The 22781-nt window shown below is 33.3% G+C and overlaps 1 protein-coding gene across 1 annotated transcript; it reads left to right on the top strand.

Annotated features, from left to right (window-relative positions):
• The first annotated feature begins 2909 nt into the window (after nt 1–2909).
• On the top strand, nt 2910–8064 carry LOC149152792 (protein DETOXIFICATION 41-like). The gene is made up of 8 exons (XM_089439881.1): nt 2910–3472; nt 3593–4137; nt 4279–4365; nt 6871–6927; nt 7033–7271; nt 7410–7528; nt 7721–7807; nt 7881–8064. The coding sequence occupies exons 1-8, from the start codon at nt 3158–3160 to the stop codon at nt 7950–7952; spliced, it is 1521 nt and encodes a 506-aa protein (XP_089296007.1). The 5' UTR covers nt 2910–3157; the 3' UTR covers nt 7953–8064.
• The last annotated feature ends 14717 nt before the right edge of the window (nt 8065–22781 follow it).

Raw genomic sequence — 22781 nt, 5'->3', positions numbered from 1 at the left:
ATCTTAAGTATTTTACATTTTTTGAAATAAGAAAAAATTAACTAATGGTTACGGACTTGGAAGTCAAATGTTCAAATCTAAAAAAAGTTTCCCCATATTTATATTTATTTTGTAGTAGATCCCAAATGATTGAAATATTTTATTTATAATCTATTTTTTATTTTTTATAAATATTTTTTAAATACCACATATTAATTTTATATAAGAATTGAAAGAATTGCACACCTCTTTTATTATTTTTATTAGGAATTCTTGTTAAGAAATAATTGTTTTTTTTTCACTTTCTATATCTATATATATATATAATAGAAATTATACATCTTCCACACTTAAAACATGGAAATATATTTATTCTCTATACTTTTAATTATTTTATTTTTTAAATTGATATAAATTTTATTATTTCACATTAACATCTAAATATTTTATTTATAGTTGAGTGTGGGAGTGAAATATTTTTACATCTTCTAAGTTGTAATGTAATTTAAAGTAATCAAATAGGTATATTCATTTTTATTTTTAATTATAGTTGACATTATTTTTTATTTAGAAAATATTTCATTTATATTTATATATTTTTTTTCTTTTAATTGCTTTTATCATTTTTTTAAGTTGATAGAAAGTTATGTTATTTCACATGAACATTGGAATATTTCATTTATCCTTGAGAGAGTGTGAAATATTCTTACCACATCTTCTGAGTTGTAATATCGACACAAATTGAACAAGCACAAGGCCAGTGGGATTATTTGTATTTTACTAGTACAACCACATTACAAATATTAATATAGCCTAGGGCTTCATAAATATAACCAAAAAACTATTACAACACAAAATGCTACACATTTATCTGATTAACCATGTATAAAAGTGTTATGGGTCAACTTTAACTTGAAAAAAAAAAGAATTATAAACGAATGTTATAGATAACAAAGGGGAACTTACATGAATGAACTTATTAGAATTGGAAGAATCTAAAAATCACTAAGAAATTGGTGAGTGGGGAGCCACAAATATAATTGTTTAAATTTATTAAAAGTAATGGACCATTTTGCAAAATAAAATTTGCATATATATAAATGATTGTTATAAATAATAATGAGAAATTTATCATGGAGGAACTTATTGGAATAGTGAGCACATTTCCTTAATAATTAATATGGGCCCTCAATTACAAAAAAAAATAAAAAAATCAAAAGATCCTCATCCACCTTAAGTTGAAATAAAAAGTATTTGGCAATAATGCTTTTAATTAAAACTAACCACATCCAAATAAATATATTTATTTTTCTTTGGAATTATGGTTATTGTTTTTTATTTATAAAATATTTTACTTTTATTTTAAAAAATGTAAAATATTGTTCAACATTAACTTATAAGAAAAAAAATACAAATTTTATAAAAATAATATTACCTTTTTTGAGAAGTTTTTTAGGCGAAATCACATCATGATATATTTGTCGATGTGTTTCTAACCAACAAAACCAACAGGTGTGGTTCATTGTCAAGAGAAGTTGAAGAATCACACTGAGGCAACAAATTAAATAGAGAGAGAAGATCATGCAACGACTATATTGGACCAGGAACGACTATATTTGACCATGAAACAACGAAGTTTGACCATGAAATTGTACTTGGGCCGAGGGATATGGACAGGGAAAGTTAGTTTGGTTAATTATTAAATTTAATCGTTTATAATAAATCAAGAAGGTTCAATTAATTGGTAAGTTAGATTAAATTTAATTTAACCATTCTTTGACTTTTTCTATTAAGTTTGAAACCTCTCTAATTATATTATATTACTGGTTAACTAAATCTTAGTTTTAACTCCATATAATTAAGGAGTATAAAATAATATATATATATATATAGTATAAATTTAAATTAATCTTATTAATAATAAAGGAATTAATAAGAAAGATTAAAAAGTTAACCTAATAAGGATCTAACTTAGACGAAAGGAGAATATCTTTAAAATATATTATTTTAAGGTTATTGAAGTTTTTAGGGTTATATTCAATTAAATTTTTAATTGTCAATATTAATGATATTTAATTGTCAATATTAATGAGAGTAAACTAAATATTATTACAGTTAAATATTAATTAAATTAACATTGCTTATTAGAGACTCACTCTACTAAACAATTAAACCATTATTATTATTTTAAGATTATTAAAGGACTAAGCAAAATTCTAAATAGTTAAATGAAAATACATTAATAAAATTAATTTTTAATAAATTTTAAACATATATAACTATTTAAATAAAATTTCTAAAATAATTTAATATTAAAATAAAATTTCTAAAATAATTTAATATTAATAACAATTACATTGGTAAATAATACTAATATTTATAATTTTATTTTTAAATACCAATTTTCCATAAATCAATATTTAATATTAATGGTTATTTAAATTTTAATAGAAATTGTAATAATTAAAAACAAATTAATTGATTTGAACGCAGTGCGGTGAATGAGGCAACAACTTAATTTTTTTTAGGTATTTCAACGCGTTAACCATTTTCTTGTGCATTTATTCCATTGCACAAGCTGCCATCGGCGGTCGCTGTACATTTATTCTATTGCACAAACTGGCATCGGTGGGTGCTGTAGCCCTGTACCTTTAAATTTAATTCCATGCCTGGAGCCGTCGGCTAGACGGCACTGAGAGAAGGACAGATGTCACACATGACACAAGCTTCTGGTTGCAAAAGTTTTCCGAGATAAACAATTCCGATAGTGAATATCAGCCTCGGACGGAAAGGTGGCGTAAGTATGTTAAGCGAATCTGTCGCTTGATTCGTTGAAGAGTACATAAAAATTCCAAAGTAATATTATAAATTGAAAACCCCAATACGCGTATTCTGCGATACCTTATTGTTCTCCAGCATTACCAGTGGAAGTTTTTCCCTCCTTTTGCTGGCGTTGTAACTTGTGACAGACACAATTCAAGAACAAAAAGTACCTTGTGGCACAACTAAATTTACTGAATAATCATGGAAATTTGAAGTACTTCACTTCATTTAGTTTTCCTTAGATCGACGTGAACCCAGTATCTTGAATAAAGAAGGGATAAAGCAGGGAATAAATACAGTCCCAAAGATATTATAGGTACGATCAGTTGAGTCTGAATTAACTTGAAATTTTGCGATGAAGTTAGAAGGATCTGTCGACCCAATGAATCTGCATGAGGATGGTATCATTCTGCAACAAACCGAAGAGGAGGGGGGTGTCGTAGAATTATTGTTGTCTCAGAAACCCATTCCTTGGGCTCAAATTGGGAAAGTTACCATCATCGAATCCAAGAAGCTCTGGATCCTTTCAGGCCCCTCTATAATTGTTAGCATTTTCAACTTTATGCTCAGTGCCATATCTCTAATGTTTGCTGGCCACCTGGGGGAGTTGCAACTCGCTGGAGCATCAATAGCCGGCGTGGGGATTCAAGGACTCGCCTATGGAATTATGGTCAGTTTCTTTCGTTATATCTTTGTTTCAAATCATATGCAATGTAATTCTAGTTGTAGTTGTATTTATATTTTATATAAAATAACAGTGGTTTATTTTCGTTATCTCATGATCATGCAGCTGGGAATGTCAACTACGGTGCAGACTCTGTGTGGGCAAACATACGGTGCTAAACAGTACAATACACTTGGAGTCATCTTGCAACGGGGGATGATAATAATGACTGGAACTGCAATAATTCTGGGCATCTTCTACTGGTTTGCAGATCCTGTATTGGTTGCCATAGGGCAGAATAAAGAAGTCGCTGCTGCTGGAGCTCTTTTTTCAAGAGGACTTATTCCTCAGTTATTTGCATTTGCCATCAACTGTCCGATGCAGAGGTTTTTGCAGGCTCAGAACATTGTGGCCCCTCTGGCCTATATTTCTGTTGCCACAGTTTTAGTACACATTTTGATCACTTGGACTGCAGTAGACAAGCTAGGATTCGGTCTCCTAGGGGCAGCGTTAATACTCAGCCTGTCTTGGTGGATTCTGGTGATTGCTACTGCCTTATATATATTCTACAGCCCAGCTTGCAAGGAGACATGGACTGGCTTCAGCTGCAAGGCCTTCACAGGACTGTGGTCCTACTTCAAGTTAACTGTAGCGTCTGCCTTTATGCTAACGTACGCCCTCTATACCTCTTGTAGATAGATTATCTAAACTATGTCTACCCTGTAATAAATTATCTCAATTTTTTCTGAAATTTTTTAGTAGTAGCTTAGATTGTTTTGACGAGATCTGTTGCGTGTTGTTTTATTTTGCAGCTTGGAAATATGGTACACTCAAGGATTGGTTCTTATATCCGGCTTGCTGCCAAAATCAGAGGTCGCTCTGGATTCTCTTTCCACTTGGTAAGTGTGGCATTTTTGGGATTTAAAATTAAATAATGTTTTTAAAATAAAATAATGAAAATATAAATAAGCGGTCTGGTTTAGATTGATTTTAATTAAAAAAAATTTAATTATTTCGTAATTTTAATTTATGAGAATTTAAAAGATTAACATATATTAATTAAAAAAAAGTTATTAAGTATATGAAAATTTGTTTTTATAATTTTAATTCAATTATTTCTAATTAAAAAATAGATGGTAGGAATTTAAATTTTAAGGTATAGCTTTAAAATATTTAAAATAGTAGCTAAAATAGATGGTGAGATTTTTTTAAGGTATTGTTATGTTAGGTTGTTTATTCTTTGAGATCTATGACAAGGGATCAAAGATGACTTATTATAAGATTTTGAAACTTGGTAGAAGGGATAACATCATATTGTGTTAATCAATTTTTTTATAGGATTTGAAATTCGTTGAAAGGGATAACATCTAATTGTATCAACCAATAAATTGTTTGTAACATCCCAAGTTACTTTAGTTTTATTTTCTGCCTTTTACAAACATATTTAATTGTTAATCAAATATCTCTTATGGAGGTTAATAGGTTGTTTTGTTACTTAAGAACCTAATTGAGTTAGGAATTACTTTTAATTCTTATTTAAAAGAATGATTAGGAATTATCAGAATATGTGTTATGTGAGGAAAGGACAGATGATGGGGGACCACAAGAGTTCCTAACTCCCAAAACAGTTGGAGGAAACAATTACTCCATATTCCAAGGGGCTTTTTTTAAAGAAAAGATCCAAGGAAGAGGAGGGGGTTGGTGTTTTTGGCAGAAAGCCAAAAATGGAGAATGGGTTGAGGCTGTGTGTTGCTCAAGAGCTCAGTTCACCAGTGGAAAGCTCAAACTCTGTGAACAATAATCCAACTAAGTAACCACTGTTTGGGAGCTGGGAGAGCTCGGGGGGAGAACCATGGTCAAACCATTGTCATTGGCAGAGAGGTGTGGTTGTAGCCTAGAAGTTTCCTTGTTAAAATGCAGATAAGTACTCTGAACATATATACTTTTACAATTTTGTTGGTTGAAATTTTTAAATTAATCAATAAAGAGAGGAGGAAAATGCATTTATGTAAAATGCATTAAAATAGACTTTTAAAGGGTTAAGAGGTAAATTAGTTTTAGATTATGAGTTATGAGTTCATGGTGATAGAAACCACTCACTGAGAATAGAGTATGAGGAGGTTTCTCTACAAATAAGGAGGTAAGGTGTACACATGTACCTTTTCAATAAACTATGATACATTATTCAATAAATTGTGTTACACAAAAAATAAAATAAAATAAAATAAAAATTGTGTTAGGTTGCGGGTAGATGTGTTACATTGTTGTATCCCAAGATATATATTTAAAATATAATATTTAGACTATGAAATGAGTTATGTTTTTCAAGACATGTGATATTGATAAGCCACTCATAGTTATGCAACAAATCCTATTTAAATATTAAGAATCTTCACATATAAAAACTTTTATGTTAAATAGAAAGTGAATGTCCACTATAAATTAACTTATATATTACTTTTTTCAACGATTATAATAATAATTTTTATTTTTATTTTTATGATTTTTTAAAATCTTGACAATGGTACATGTTTTTTAGCGAAGGGTTTTGATGCATGTTATGTATTAACTTTCACCTTTAAGTGGGTCCGCTTTGCCCTAGCAAAGGGCAATAAGTTAGATGACCAATAGATTTGAACATGGGACCTTTAACTCATATTTACTTTACATTTCCATAGGGTTTCCAAATAAACTCCCTCAAGGAGGTTCTTATATTGTTATCCAATTAGGGTTATCTCAAATGGTTAAGTGAAATTATTATTATCCTACTCACAGAGATTCAATTCATGTTAACTGAAAAAACATATAATTACTTTTAAAATAAATCTGAACTTCTAATTTGTAATTATTAGTAAAATGATTATAAAATAGTTTATGGAATTAAATCTCTACCATTTAAGTAATAATTATTCATAATTAAATTAAAATTTTAGAAATTATATTTTATAATAAACTTATAAACCTCTTCTATCTAATTGAAAATAAATAAATTAAAATAATTAATAATAAATAAATTAACATAGATAAAAAAATTAATTAATTAAATTAGTAAAAATTATATTTTAAAATAAACTTGTGTAACTGTATAATTAACCCTCATTTTAATTAAAAATATAAATTCAAAATTACTTTAAAATAGTTGGAACAATTATATATATATATATTTTCTTATTTTGAAATTTGAAATTTATAATCAATTTAGAAATTTGGAAATTTATTTATATTTATGAAAGAAAAAAATTACTATTAAAAATATATAAAACTATTATATTATCCTTACTTTTTCATATAAACGGTTTATTATTACTATTATTATATTGTGAAGGTTCCAAATTGCAGATGGTCTTTGCACCCGATAAATTCAATTTAAATAGTCAATTTGTTATGATTTGAACAATCTGCAGCATGAATTATTACAACTGGGACTTGATGCTGATGTTGGGTTTGAGCACAGCCGCAAGGTATAACTTCTAGACATACATCTATATTTCTTTTATGGCCCTATTGTTCTCTCCATTCGTCGGCTGTTGTATTTATGAACTGATTTGCTCTTATAATATTTGCAGCATAAGAGTTGGTAATGAGTTGGGAGCTGGGCACCCCAAAACTGCGAGATTTTCAGTAGTTGTTGTCGTTGTCACATGCTTCATCATAAGTCTCATTCTTGGTGCTGGAGTTTTGGTGCTGAAGAAGCAAGTTGCCATGGTATTCACAAAGAGCACTGTGGTTAAGCGTGCAGTTCTTGCATTGACACCCCTCCTTGCAATATCTGTTCTCCTGAATGGCATCCAACCCATTCTCTCAGGTTACATTTGTAAAACATTTTTTTCTTCATTTGAAGTCGCTTATGTGCACAGTGCAACACGACGCTAGTAATCGGCTTTTGGTAGATTTAGGCTTATAATATTCTTTCTAACAATACAAAGTTGTTACACGATGACAGGGGTGGCCATAGGATGTGGATGGCAAGCTGTGGTGGCGTATGTGAATTTGGCAACATATTACGGCGTTGGTCTACCTATCGGTGTTGTTTTAGGATTTAAGGCTAAAATGGGAGTCCAAGTAAATATCTGGAACATTGAATTGTTTTTACCTTCATTCTCCACAATATTACTTCGTTGATGTTACCCTAGGACATGAATTTAGCTGTAGCAAATCGACCATGAAAAAGCAAAGCGCAGATAGGCCCTCTCAATTGAATAATCCCCATGGTATCAAGTAATTTGTTCTAATACCTAGCATTGGCATTGGCAGGGAATGTGGTGGGGAATGATAATTGGCGTAGCACTTCAGACGTTGGTTCTCATTATTCTTACAGCACGTACCAATTGGAACAAACAGGTTTGTTACTATTATTTTTTCTTTTCCTTCATATTTTACAACTCTATATAATCTGGTCAAAACATAAATGCAGGTACAAACGGCAAAAGATAGAGTTGAGCGTTCCCGGTACGAGAATGCCGAATCCTCAAACATACTGCCTTGACTGGCTTCTGCAGGCAGCACAGATCGCCATCGGCTTTTCTCTATAATTAGTTGAAGTGATATCTAGAGATATCAGTACTCTTCAATGCTCCACAACAATGTTATGTCTCACATTCCCCCACAAACTTCAGTTTAAAATCTGCTCATACGATGCATTAAACTGCATGGTATTTCTGCTCGATATTATAAAATTAGTACAACTATATTTTGAAAAAAAGAAGATCTGGCACACTTTTGATTCAGGTTTCGTTTAATGTACATTTATGGTATTTTATTTATGCTGACTCATAACTCCACGCATGCGTGTGGCGAGCTCAGGGTATAATAATCTCTCGAAGCATATGGTTCATCACATTATGGTTGACTATATGTACGGGTGGATAGTATGTGTAAGATAATATTATTACGCTAACAACAAAAATGAATTTAATATTATAAAATATAATTTATGATATTATAATTGATTATTTAACGAGTACTCTGGATTGACATTAATGAGTTTAATATTATAAAATATAATTTATGATATTATAATGATTATTTAACGAGTACTATGGCTTGACATTTATTATATTTATAAATAGTGTTAGGACAATAATATTAGTAATACTAATGTATTTTATATACCTTTTCTTAATAAGAAAATAAAATAATATTTAATTTAAAAAATAAAAAATTAAGAAGAAACTCAAAAAAATATTCAAATATGTATGAGAAATAAAATATTTTAATTTTACATTCATTATAAATGAAATATTATAATGTCTGTATTAAATAATATAATTTTATGTATATATATATATATATCATGGGGTATAGATATATATAGAGATTCAATTTTTATTTCCTAATGTGAAGGGATATATCAATAAATTAATATTTTAGTGTGGTTAAAGTTAAACATAAATAAAATATTTTAATGACTTTCCAAATCATAAATAAACAAATAAATATTTATGGTTTTGACATAAATTAAAAAATTGAATGTGAGCTATGTATATATAGTATTAAAACAAATGAAAAAAATTGTGTATAAAACATTTTAATAGTGTGTTTTTCCAAAAAAATAAAGGAGATATAATTCTTTCGAATTTAAACTTGTATAGAAACCAGCATAGATCCATCTTAAATATAGATCTAACATGAGCCTAGAGGTATCAAAATTCTTCATGTGCAAAATTTTTTATAGTGCAAAATAAAATGTGTTATTTTTCTTTGTTTAGATTGTATTTTTAAATGCTAAATAAAATATATATAGAGGATCAAATAAAAAAAAAGATCTAGCACACTTTTGATTCAGGTTTCGTTTAATGTACATTTATGGTATTTGATTTAGGCTAACACATAACTCCACGCATGCGTGTGGCGAGCTCAGGGTATAATAATCTCTCGAAGCATATGGTTCATCACATTATGGTTGACTATATGTACGGGTGGATAGTATGCGTAAGATAATATTATTACGCTAACAATAAAAATGAATTTAATATTATAAAATATAATTTATGATATTATAATTGATTATTTAACGAGTACTCTGGATTGACATTAATGAGTTTAATATTATAAATTAATTTACGATATTATAATTATTATTTAACGAGTACTATGGTTTGACATTTATTATATTTATAAATAGTGTTATGACAATAATATTATTAATACTAATGTATTTTATATACCTTTTCTTAATAAGAAAATAAAATAATATTTAATTTAAAAAATAAAAAATTAAGAAGAAACTCAAAAAAATATTTAAATATGTATCAGAAATAAAATATTTTAATTTTACATTCATTATAAATAACATATTATAATGTCTGTATTAAATAATATAATTTTATGTAAATAAATAAATAAATATATATATATATATATCATGGGGTATAGATATATATAGAGATTCAATTTTTATTTCCTAATGTGAAGGGATATATCAATAAATTAATAATAAATTAATATTTTAGTGTGGATAAATATTTTAATGACTTTCTTACTCATAAATAAACAAATAAATATTTATGGTTTTGACATAAATTAAAAAATTTGAATGTGAGCTATGTATATATATAGTATTAAATCAAATGAAAAAAATTGTGTTTAAAATATTTTAATAGTGTGTTTTTCGAAAAAATAAAGGAGATGTGTAATTCTTTCGAATTTAAACTTGTATAGAAACCAACATAGATCCATCTTAAGTATAGATCTAACATGAGCCTAGAGGGATCGAAATTCTTCACGTGCAAAATTTTTTATAGTGCAAAATACAATGTGTTATTTTTCTTTGTTTAAATTGTATTTTTGAATGCTAAATAAAATATATATAGAGGATCAAATAAAAATTTAATTATATTATTTTTCTATTTAGAATGTTGTTTTTAATTTTAATTTTTATTTTTATTTTAAAGAGACATGGACGGCCTCCCTTTGTATGGGGTGTAGAATAAGCCTCTTGCCTAGATAATCAACATAGATCTATGGATATGCACATCTTTTAAAAGAAATTAACGCATTAAAAATTAAGCCTCTCTATTAAATAATCAACATAAATCTATCCAAGTGCAAATCTTTTAGAAGTTAAGGCATCAAAAGCTTTGAACCCGCTCAAATTGAAGATTAATGTGGACCCATGTTTGTAATAAAAAAATTAAATATTATAAGTTATATGGTTCATTGTATTATGATTGATTAAATAATGAGTAATATGATTTGACGTCGGATATATAGAATTGATTATCTTTCATATCTATAAAAGAATTTGATAAAACATGAGAAAAAGCTTGCATTTCAAAAATTCTTTCTTATTAATCGATAAATTTAGAATATATAACTTATTCAACAAAATATTTCACTTATAATTTACATTTTTTTATATTTTTTACACTAAAATGTAAATTTATTATTAGTGTATTTTAAATACACGTCCCTTAGTATTAACAAGAAACAAATATCAATGAAATAAGGGATCTAATATTTTATTTATATTCCCTATTGTATTAGGAGTAGTCTACGGAGGAGGAAGAATTGCCGGGTTTCTGTCGCTGCCCAGAAAATTGTCTGGCTCTGGTCATCGGCAATCCCTACGCCCTCTGCCACCCTCCCCTAACTCCGCCACCCTCCGTCCACCCTAAGTACCGCTACCCTCCGTCCATCCTAGGTAGACTACTCCGTTATAAAGAGCAACTAGAATCGCATCGTTGTGTTTTACTTCCATATCGATTGATGAAAGTATCTTACATTCAGGGTATTCACTATCCAAGGGGAGGAATGATATCGAGAATCGCTGCACCCTCCCCTAGCTCCGCCGCCCTCTCCTAGGTCTGCCGCCCTCCGTCCACCCCAGGTAGACTACTCCAGCTCCGCCGCCCTCCGTCCACCCGAGGTAGACTACTCCGTTGTAAAGAACGACCAGAATCGCATGGTTGTGTTTTACTTCCGTATCGATTGATGAAAGTATCTTACATTCAGTGTATTCAGTGTTCACTATACACAAGGGGAGGAATGATATCAAGAGAACCATATAAGAAAAAAAATGATCCGGCACACTTTGATTTAGGTTTCGTTTGATATACATTTATGGTATTTGATTTATGCTAATTAACAACTCGACCATGGCAAGGTTAGGGTATAATAATAATAGAATTAAATATCTGGAAGCATATAGTTCATCACATTATGATCGACTATATACATATGTACGAATGGATAGTATAAGTTTTCTTTAGTTTAAAAATTTTATTATTACTCTAATAATAATAAAGAATATATTTATATTATTTTTGTTAATAAAATAATGTTTAATTTAAAAAATAAAAAATTAATAAAAATATTTAAATATATATTATAAATAAAATATTGTAATGTCTATATTAAATAACGTAAATTTTATGTCAATAAATATTAAACATTATATATATATATATATATATATATAACATTTTTTTATATTTTTATTATTAGGAATATATATATGAATTTAAAAAGGTTTCGGAATATATATAAGAGATTTTATTCTTATTTTCCAATGTGAGGTGATGTGTATTTAAAAATATATCAATAAAATAAATATTTTAATATGAATAAGGTTAGTCATGAATGAAATATTTTAATGGTTCTTTTAGTCATAAATAAACAAATAAATATTTATAGTTGTCACACAAATAAAAAATTTCAATGTCAATTATGTATATATGGTATTAAAGCAAAATAAAAAAATAAAAAAAATTGTGGTTTATTAATCAAAAAAATAAAGATATCTAATTCCTTCTAATTTACACATGTATATAAATAATTAACATAGACGTACGGAGATGCAAACTTTTTAGAAGAAGTGATCCCGTCAAAAGTTTTGAACCCTCTCAACTCTTATGAATACAGGATTAATATAGACCCATGCTGGTAATAAAAATGTTAAATATTATAAATTATATGGTTCATAATAATAGATTAAATGATGGGTAATATGATTTCACATCCAATATATAGAATTGATTGTTTATAATAATAATAATATAATACTTTTTTTTTTCTAAATAAGACTATTCTATTATTCACATTAAAGGTATACAATTACAACATGACTAGCATCAAAAACAGCTGCCCAGAAGGAAAGGCAGCATGAAACAGAAAATTTTCAAGAATAGAGAGTTTGGACGAGGCCATGTTATGCAATCCCACACAGACGATCCAAAGTTAACCATCTTGGCCTTACTGAGCTTACAAGCATTACAAAGAACATACATATTTAACCCTGACGTAACAACAATTACAAAAATTAACAATTGTGGCAAAAAGCCCTCTATACTGGGCCGCATAACCTGAGACAGAGCTGCAGAGCATGAATTAGGCGCCTGGAGGCTCCTCCACGATCCTGCACCAACCACCGTCAGACAGATCCTGAGCTCGAGCATCATCGTTCACAAACGAACTCGGGGCCATTGGCTCCATCACTATGTCATTAACATTGCTTGCAGGAATCTCCATAGCTCGCGGGGAGCCAGAATTCGGCACAGAAACTAAGCCTGGGTCTCCCTGATGAGCACTGGACTCGCCCTCTTCCTGGGCTTCCTCGAGAAAGAGCACCGAGACATGGGCGGTAATCCTTGGACGGTTCAGGGTGCAATTAAAAGTGAAGACTGCAAAGCTGAAGGAGGGCGAGGACAAGGAACCTGGAGAACTGGGCTCAAGGAATTGACTGGGCCACAGAAAGCGCCCTCTCCCGCTGCGAGTGCGAGGGTAATGGCTGGAAGTGAAGTCACTGGAGGGAGAGAGGGAAGAAGGGCGAGAAGGCGCCCTCCGAGAGGTGCCTCTACGACTTAACATCCTTTGGCGGAGTCGAGGCATGTCGTCAGCGACGGCGCCTTTGTGGATACCAGAACGATCAACCAGAGAAGTAGGGTGCAGGCCAGACAAACAAACAATCAGACGGGAGCCCAAAGCTTCAGAGAGAATCAAGGAAATTGACAGAGGCAGCTTCTCCGAACTAACAGAGCATGAGCCCAGCTTCGTTGCATCCAACCAACATAACATAAGAGATACTTGAACAAACCCATGGCGGAGGCTGGTTTTATTACCCTTTCCCCTGCCTCGAGACGCTCCCGCTATTACTATGGCATTCATGGGAGCCCAGAGCCAGAACATAACTGAGCGTGCGAAGGTGAAAGATAATGCAAGGTCGCTTGCACTAATTCCCTTAAACAGAGCAATGCCCACCTGCATATGATCATCCGTCCATTGGTAAATAACTTCGTTGTACAAGGCTGGTAGGTGGCGGCCTTTCTCAGCCCACTCCAGTCCCATCGAATTTAAGGCCATCTTAAAAACCCGCATCCGGGGAATAATAATATAATCTATATATATATATATATATATATATATATATATATATATATAACATGATGAAAGGCTTGCACTTCAAAGGCTTTGTAACATTTTTTACCTACCTCTTACCAAAATAAATAAATAAATTATCACACAGATAAACCTAACCATTTATTACCAATATTTCCTATGTTAACATAATCATAATTCAATAACTTCATTCCGAATCAGACTCAATGATCAACTTAAAGGATTGCATTAATTCAATTTAATGATTTCATTTAAGTCTTCGGTTTACTACACTTCTACCAGTACCAAGGAATTGATTTCGGGGTACTGACATCGACTTTACAGTATATTATTTAATATAATCGGGTATACTGATGTCCATGGTTGATGCGGGTAGGGTTCGAGGTTTATGCCAACATTAAATTACGATGCACATTTGTGTGACACGCGGTTTGGCCTTACCATTTATCATCTCGATCACCTTGAATCCCACGTAAGGGTTCTCATCGATGATAGATCCATGGGCAGAGGATTGGATGGAGGAGATCGTTCCGCGCCCCCGTTGAGGTAACTAATCAACCTACGGGTTCTATGTGATGCTCCTCATTTCCTTCCTAGCAGCGCAGTGCTTTGCAATCCTGGCTTGCCTGTTTGTTGGAGCATACTCCCTCCTTCCGCTGCAGGTATGGCTGTATTCACAGATATCAAGTCTAAACATTATCATAGTTTCACTCTTAGCTTCATGACTTGAATCGACAACTCCTAACTGCAGCTCCATGACTGTTTGGTTGCTTTGGATTCCAGACAAAATGTTTGTCATTCTACCATCTCCTCCTTCATCAAGGGTGCCAGGCTTCTCCATTTGCGTTTCAGCAGTCAGGATGCACCGCTTTTCTGAGAGGGTTTGCCATTTTTCCACCGGTGGTAAGAGATTTTTGTTCTAGTTATTCCTTTACATTTCTTCTTTCTTTTCTGCTCATTATTTTATCTCATTTCACTACGGTGCCCTGGGATTAATATAGATCCTCTGCCTCGCAGGTCGTTCTCATAGGTCAACCTACTACATGCTAGCCCTCACTGGTAAGAACTTATGTTTTAGAGTGGTTCTCATTTTGTGACTTCCTGGTGTGTTTTCCAACACCGCATAACCTTTACTCTCCTGTTTTGTCTTCGCAGGAAAGAGCTTCAGGTTTCCACCATCAATGGATTCTAAGGAATGTCCATGGTGACCGACTCTACTTCTTGCTGCAACCGTGAAACAGGGCATTTCTGTATTTAAGTTTGTTGGCATTATGATACAGGTGTTGTCCTTGATGGCAACTCACTCAGATGACAGATCACAGTGTAGCAAGTTAAGGATTACAGATCAGACTCCAAGATTGAAGAAAGAAAGGTATACACTGGTTCACTTTGTCCAAGCAGCATATACATGTGGTTAACAGAAAAAAAGGAGCGTATAATGTATACACGCACTTTCATAAGAGGAAAAGCGCGTACATGGTGGAAAACTAGTTTTTGGTTCGAGGTATTTGGTCCAAGGTATTTTGATCCAAGGTATTAATTCTAAGTGGTTTTGGTGCAAGGTATTGAGAAAGGCCTAAAACTATATAAGGAGGAGAAGATCATTAGGCCAATGTGTTCAAGTATTGAAAATCTCATGAAGTGTGAAAACTAGTATGCAGGTTATCAGCTTATGGTGCTTTGCTTGATCTGAACCAAGGATGAACCTTAGTGGTTGATGAGGGATAAGATCTAATGATGGATTGGGATCTTAAGGCTTAAAATGAATTATCATTATGTGGTTTGATCATGTATAGTCTAGATTTGAATACTGACGCATGTGTTATTCTGTAAATGTTATGATTTGGGTACGACTGAAGTCTGGAATAGCTGCAAAATTATGAATTAATATTTGCAGATATGTACACTGATTGGCTTTGATAAAAGAACGTATACATGCTGGTTCGACACATCTAAGTAGTGTATACATTATGAAATATAATATTTGATGTTGCAGTTGGATCTGGTTGTTGTTGCAGAATTCTGGGTTCTGCTCTATGTTCTGGTGACTGTGTTTTGATGACAATATACTGAATGTTCAGATTGATTGATTGTGATTTACTTCAGTGATGATGGGCTTTCAGTGATTCAGTTATGGGTGATTCAGAGATTGATGATTGAGTTTCAATGATTGGTTAATGCAGATGTATTTGATGGTTGTATTGCAGTGGTGATTGATTTTGAGCTTCAATGTTGTTGATGGGTCCAGTGTGAAAATTGGATGAAACGAGGCCTTCATGTGTATTGTTGTGTACTAGGAGTATCCAGTCTGAAAATTTATGAAACATGGTCCCTGGAGGAAGAAAGAAGGTCGTAGCCTTATGTAGGTCGATACCTACGTACTAATAATCATATCGGCTAGTACAAGAGCTAGGGGGTTGTAGCTCCATTCCAGTAGAAGCTGGAGAACGAGAGAAGGTTGTAACCTTCTGCAGGTAGAAGCCTTCATACTGGTATGAGTCTGCACTAGTGAAATGTTGTAAGCAGATTTTCTTATCATTAAAAGAAGACAGAGAAGACAACAACAGGTGGTTTTCACCCACATTGGGTTTCCACCTTAAATCATGGTGTTCATGTGTGTTGCTTATGTGTGATGCTTTATTCTGCTCTTACTATACTGTCTAATAAATCTCTGCTATACTGGTTTAAGCTCAACACATGATAAACTATCTAAATCCAATGATTCCTATATATATATATATATATATATATATATATATATATAAGAACCTGCATGTTCAATAGAGAGAGAGAGAGTGATAGAAAAAGAGAGTTGTAACCCAAGTGAGAAGAATGTAATCGAGAGAGAACTTGTTCTAAGGCTGAAATGCCTTAGCCTGTAATCAATATTGTATAATAAATAGATTGTGTGTTCTGTGGATTTCCACGTGCCTGTGTATTTTAGTTATGCTGTATATATCCGTGAATGGTTTAAATCCCGTTTATAAGTGTGTTGATTGACCATCAATCACTGAAAGGATCAATGGCAATCTAAAATATCATAGTTAATTGTTGCCTGAGTGTTGTGCGTGTCGTAACAGAGTATGGCAGAGGAAGTGGCTTTAAAGCGTAATTCCATTGAATAACACAGAACTGGATCCGAATCTGGACTTGAAATTTCATAGACGGAACCTATACCCTTATCGGGTCCGTAAGACTGATTGGATTGGCGCATTGAAGTGGAAGGGGTCTGGCCTTGAGGATTTGTGAAATGCGATCGCGCGATTTAATGACAATTGTCAGATCACGAGCTTGATTGACGATCAAGATGTGATCACAAATTGCAATTGGAGAGTTGAAGGGCTAGCGGGTGGCATAAAGGAATGTTGATATACCGATAGCGATAAGCATCGATCGACGATCGAAGGTCGGGCTGATCAGAGATCGGAGAAGGCAGAGGTCGGAGAGCGTAGTGGAAAGGCTTGGAGAGCCAGACCCGACGATATTTATATATGCGGGTCTATAATATTTGAATTCCGGTTATGCGTTTCGGAGAAGGTATTCCCGTGTATTCCTTTGTATTCTGATATAATGAATGGTCCTGATTTTTAAAAGGAAAACCCGATAAAGTGTTGTGGTCGGGTATTAAGGCTTAAAGACTCAAATGAACGCTTCCAATAGGTTTGTGGGCCATAACCCATAGGCCCCAGGACCGAAATTTATAAATGAAAGGGGTTTTGGCTATACCCCAAAATCTCCTTTCATCATTTGATGTACGAGCATCCGAGCACTCATAATTACAAGAGGAATCCAAAGCAGAGCAAGGAAGAGGACGTGAACCATCGGAACTAAACCGGGGAAATCTGTTAAAACAGACCTAAATTGATGGAATGAATAAAGTCTATAGGAGACTTAATTAAATGTAATCTGATATATATATGTATTTCTATAGTGAGCTTTAGGGCTTTAGTTGAGAGTTTTGAGGAAAGGATGTGATTGGATCCTTCATAGTGATCCGATCCAATCCTATATATATATATATATATATATATATATATATATATATATCTATAAGAACCTGCATGTTCGATAGAGAGAGAGAGAGTGATAGAAAAAGAGAGTTGTAACCCGAGTGAGAAGAATGTAATCGAGAGAGAACTCATTCTAAGGCTGAAATTCCTTAGCCTATACTCAATATTGTACAATAAATAGATTGTGTGTTCTGTGGATTTCCGCATGCCTGTGTATTTTAGCTATGTTTTATATATCCGTCAATGGTTTAAATCCTGTTTATAAGTGTGTTGATTGAACATCGATCACTGAAAGGATCGATGGCAATCTAAAATATCATAGTTAATTGTTGCTTGAGTGTTGTGTGTGTCGTAATAGAGTATGGCAGAAGAAGTGGCTTCAAAGCATAATTCCATTGAATAACACAGAATTGGATCCGAATCCAAATCCGGACTTGAAATTTCATAGATGGAACCTATACCCTTATCGGGTCCGTAAGAGTGATTGGATCGGCGCATTGAAGTGGAAGGGGTCTGGCCTTGAGGATTTTTGAAATGTGATCGTGCAATTTAATCACAACCATCGGATCACAAGCCTAATCGACTGTCAAGATGTGATTGCAAATCACAATCAGAGAGTTGAAGGGCTAGTGGACGGTGTAAAGGAATGTCGATATGCCGATAGCGATAAGCGCCGATCGGCAATCGGAGGTCGGGCTGATCGGAGAAGGTAGAGGTCGGAGAGCTCAACAGAAAGGCCTGGAGAGCCAGACCCGACGATATCTATATATGTGGGTCTATAATATTTTAATTCTGGTTATGCGTTTCAGAGTGGGTATTCCCGTGTATTCCTTTGTATTATGATATAATGAATGGTCCTGGTTTTTAAAAGGAAAACCCAATAAAGTGTTGTGGTCGGGTTTTAAGGCTTACAGCCTCAAATGAACGCTTCAGATAGGTTTGTGGGCCATAACCCATAGGCCTCAGGACCGTAATTTATAAATGAAAGGGGTTTTGGCTATACCCCAAAATCTCCTTTCATCATTTAGTATCAGAGCAGGGAAAGGATTTCCTACGAGAAAGAAGAGAGAGTGCAAGCAGAAGGAGAAGGAGGTGTACAGTTGTGTTGTAGACTAGAGAGTTATGGTCTTTACTATCGTGCAGCGAATGACAACAACCTAGAGCAAGGAGTGCTCAATTGGTTAAGAGGAGAGAACCAGAAGGACTTTGAAAGACTAAGCTTAGAGGAGAAAGCTTGGTGAGGTATCAAGTAGCAGAGGAAGACTGTTACTGCAGAGGTTGGTTGCAGCTCACAGAAGATCATGAAGGCATTTCCACTGAGAAGTGGGTAGAATTGCTAAGAACAAGGAGAAGCATATGACCACGAGGTCATAAATTTTTGTGCCTCGGAGTCTGATGCAGGAGCATCTGGAAATGTTCATTAAAGGAGGAATCCAAAGCGGAGAACGAGAGGACGTGGACCATCGGAACTAAACCGGAGAAATCTGTTAAAACAAACCTAATTTGATGGAATGAATAAAGTCTCTAGAAGACTTAACTAAATGTAATCTACCATATGTATGATTAGTTGAGAGATTTGAGGAAAGGATGTGATCTGATCCTTCACAGTGATCCGATCCAATGTTCCTTATATATATATGATGAACCTGCATGTTCAATAGGGATAGAGAGATATAGAGTGAATAATAGAAATTTGTGAGAACATAGTACTCAAGATGTAGTCGAGAGGGAACTCGCTCAAAGGCTGAAATGCCTTAGATCTTGTAATCATGTTGTGTATAATATAAAGTGTGTTCAACATCGAAATTATGCATCTGTGTGTGTATATTATAAACTATATGAATAGTCTTGTGTGGTGAGATTTTTGATCGACCATCGATCACTGAATGGATCAATGGTGATCCAATATTAAGTAAATAAGTCGATATATGAGTATTTTGTGTAAAGACAGAGTATGGAAAAGAGACTAGGGTTTAAGCATAAATCCATCGATAAGCAGAAGATCAACGGTGTAGGAAGAAAGGAACAGGAACCGTCAGATCTTTCAGATCAACGGATAGTAATGGTGAAAGAGCGCGGAGTTAATTCGCGGGGAAAATGGTTTCGCAACAGTAAAAGTGGTATTTCGGGTGACCTCAAACCCTTAAGCGGTATTGAAGGGTGAGAACCCGATGCCACTCATCAAGCGACATGTAGCAGCGAGGAGGAGAGAGGAAATCGCTTTTCGAGCGGTTAATCCTCGTGCTACTTGTCCACCTGAAATCCCTAACAGTCATCGATCTAGCACAAGTAGATCAATGGTTGAGGTTTGTCATGCAAGTTGGTTGATCAGGCCAGCGACAACCATTGGATCAAGCGCCAGATCAATGACCAAGATCTAATCGCAAATTGAAATAGAGAGAGGTCAAGGGATAGCAGAGATAGAATTGCGATATGCCAATGGGCGATTAAGCAATGCACTGATACTTGTTGGATCAGAAAATGGAATCGACGGCGGAGATTGGGCCGATCGGATATCGGTGAATGGAGAGCGGAGCAAAACGTTGATGGATCAGCAGTGCGGACCCACCAATATTTATAAATGCGGGTGTAAAATATTTGAAGTTTGGCCTTATGGGTGTTGAGCGGGATTTCCTGTGTATTCCTTTGTATTCCGATATAATGAATGGTCTCGGTTTTTAAAAGGAAAACCTGATAAAGTCTTATGGTTGGGTTTTAAGGCTTAAAGCCTCAAATGAATGCTTCCGATAGGTTTTGTGGGCCATAACCCACAAGCCTTAGGATCGAAAATTCTAAATGAAAGGGGAAATTGGCCTTACCCCAAAATCCCCTTTCATCATAATGTAACTTAAAATAGCCCCTAGATCAATTAAAATAGAAATATATTGGTTTAAACTTGTACCTTCAATCTCAATCATAGTAGATTGGTGCTCAACCTGTCTGTCCTCCAGCATGACACTTATCCTTGGAATGTTTCTGGTAATATCATTCACAGTTGTTTCTTAATGGACAACTTGAATATTCTGAATAGATTTGGGATTATGTGGGTAGTCTCTCAATAGGTGGGGTTCACCGTAGCCCCATCACATTAGTGGTTCCCTATCCTTTCCCCCATTGATTTTGTTATTGTTCATACCCATGGGTTTGGACCCCATATAAGATTGTGCCGACTGATTTAAACTCCCTTTACTAAATTTCTTCTGTTGATGGTCCTTTCCAAAAATTTTAAGATAAACAAGTTTTTGTCTCTTTGATTCCATTGCATTTTTATTTATTTCCTTACTTCACCAAGGCTTTGAGCCTTCACCCCTATTATTAAACTACTGGTAGCATAACCCTGCTTTGATTACTTTCTCATCCATGGTCTTAGGATTGTCAAAATCAATCCTTTCTTTATAAGTCCAGGGTAAAAAGTTCACAAATCATTGTATCTTTGATTTATCTTATTTAATATAGGGAACATGCCATAATAAATTGGTATTTTTTTCCACAAACTCATCCATAGTTAATTATCCTAGCCTTAATTCGTGAAATTCCTTTACACGATCATCGTAATATTGTTCATTCAGATATCAGGACTTAAACTGTTTCTAGAATTCCTCCAAAGAAACTGTCTTTTCTTCCAACATGTGCACATTTTTTTCCTCTTCCCACCAAAGAGTAGCTTTGCCTTACAGCTGGTAAATGGCCAATTTGGCCTTCAAATTATTCTCGTACTCGTAAAACTGAAAATATTTTGTCATGTTACGAAGCCATGCTTTTGCATCCTCTTCCTTTTCCCCATCAATAGTAGGGGGATTTACTTTCCTAAATTCTCCTTGTAACTCCAGTTTCTTCTTTATTTTTTGTGTTTTTGGATAAGTTCTATCTTAATCACCTCCACATTTAGACTTCTCTAATTTTTTTTCCATTTTTTTCTTTTCAGTGCTTTTGGTTCTATAGTTCTATTGCTAGAAATTTTTATCAACTCTATTATCATCCTTTCCCGTTCCTCACTAGCCTTTAGCAAGCATTCATTGCTCATCAGGTGAGCCAACATTTGCTGTTGATTTCTGCTAACACCCATAAACTATGATTTTGGTGGGGTACTTCCATTCCCCAACTCAACGTATAATTCTTCAACAACTATCATGGAGGGAGGGGGATCCTCTTCCATTTTGTTGTAGCCTGCTTCACTTAAGCACCTTATAAACAATATACAATGTTATCATCATCTCATATTTATACTTCTACACCAATTTCATTTTAATATGATGGTTCCTCCCATGCCTAGTGTTGAAACTAAGGCTTTGATACCATATGTAACACACGTCCTAGTCTTTCTATGAATGTATCTTGTATATAGAAAACATTTTCTACATCCATTTATATTTGATAACCAAATTTACCCTTTCTTTCTTGGTTTACATCCATTGCATGAATACACTAGATGATCTCTTAATTATGTGTATTTCTTATTATCAATTTTGCTAGATACATATATATGATGTTCCTATTATATTTTATCATGTCACTTACTATTTGAATAACTAGGCATTGGTTCATTTGATAACTCTATTTTATTTGATATTATCACCTCCACTTAATGTGTTGGATGGAAATATCCACCATCAAATATCAAATCTATGGTAATCATGCTAGAGTTGTTTATATACATAATTATTATGAGACGTGGGTCTTTGCATCATTATTCATTATGAAACTTGTGGTGTTCTTTTACCTTGGTGGTTTGGATGAAGTTGAAATAAATGTGGGTCACAATCAACAATGGTGCTATTACAATTATCGTCTAAATTCTCCTAATGTGCAAGTGTGAATTATGTTCTAACCCTCTCCCATGGAGTCATTGTGACCCCACTCAACATCAACAACAGAAAATTTGTTTTCCGCTTATATTAATATTTATTTAGGAAGGTTTGAACATTATACTTCATTTCTTGTGATGAATTGTAATAGGCCACATATGCTAG

This window comes from Pinus tabuliformis, chromosome 9, assembly GCF_031772625.1.
Source record: "Pinus tabuliformis cultivar Carrire ecotype Pingquan chromosome 9, CPIR1, whole genome shotgun sequence".
Classification (NCBI taxonomy): Eukaryota; Viridiplantae; Streptophyta; class Pinopsida; order Pinales; family Pinaceae; genus Pinus; species Pinus tabuliformis.
This window is presented reverse-complemented; position numbering and strand designations above follow the sequence as displayed.

Coding starts and splice junctions, on each gene's coding strand:
- LOC149152792 (XM_089439881.1), top strand. CDS start 3,158: ATGAAGTTAGAAGGATCTGTCGACCCAATGAATCTGCATGAGGATGGT. Junction 7,272..7,409: donor CATCCAACCCATTCTCTCAG/GTTACATTTGTA, acceptor ACACGATGACAG/GGGTGGCCATAGGATGTGGA. Junction 7,529..7,720: donor AGGCTAAAATGGGAGTCCAA/GTAAATATCTGG, acceptor TGGCATTGGCAG/GGAATGTGGTGGGGAATGAT.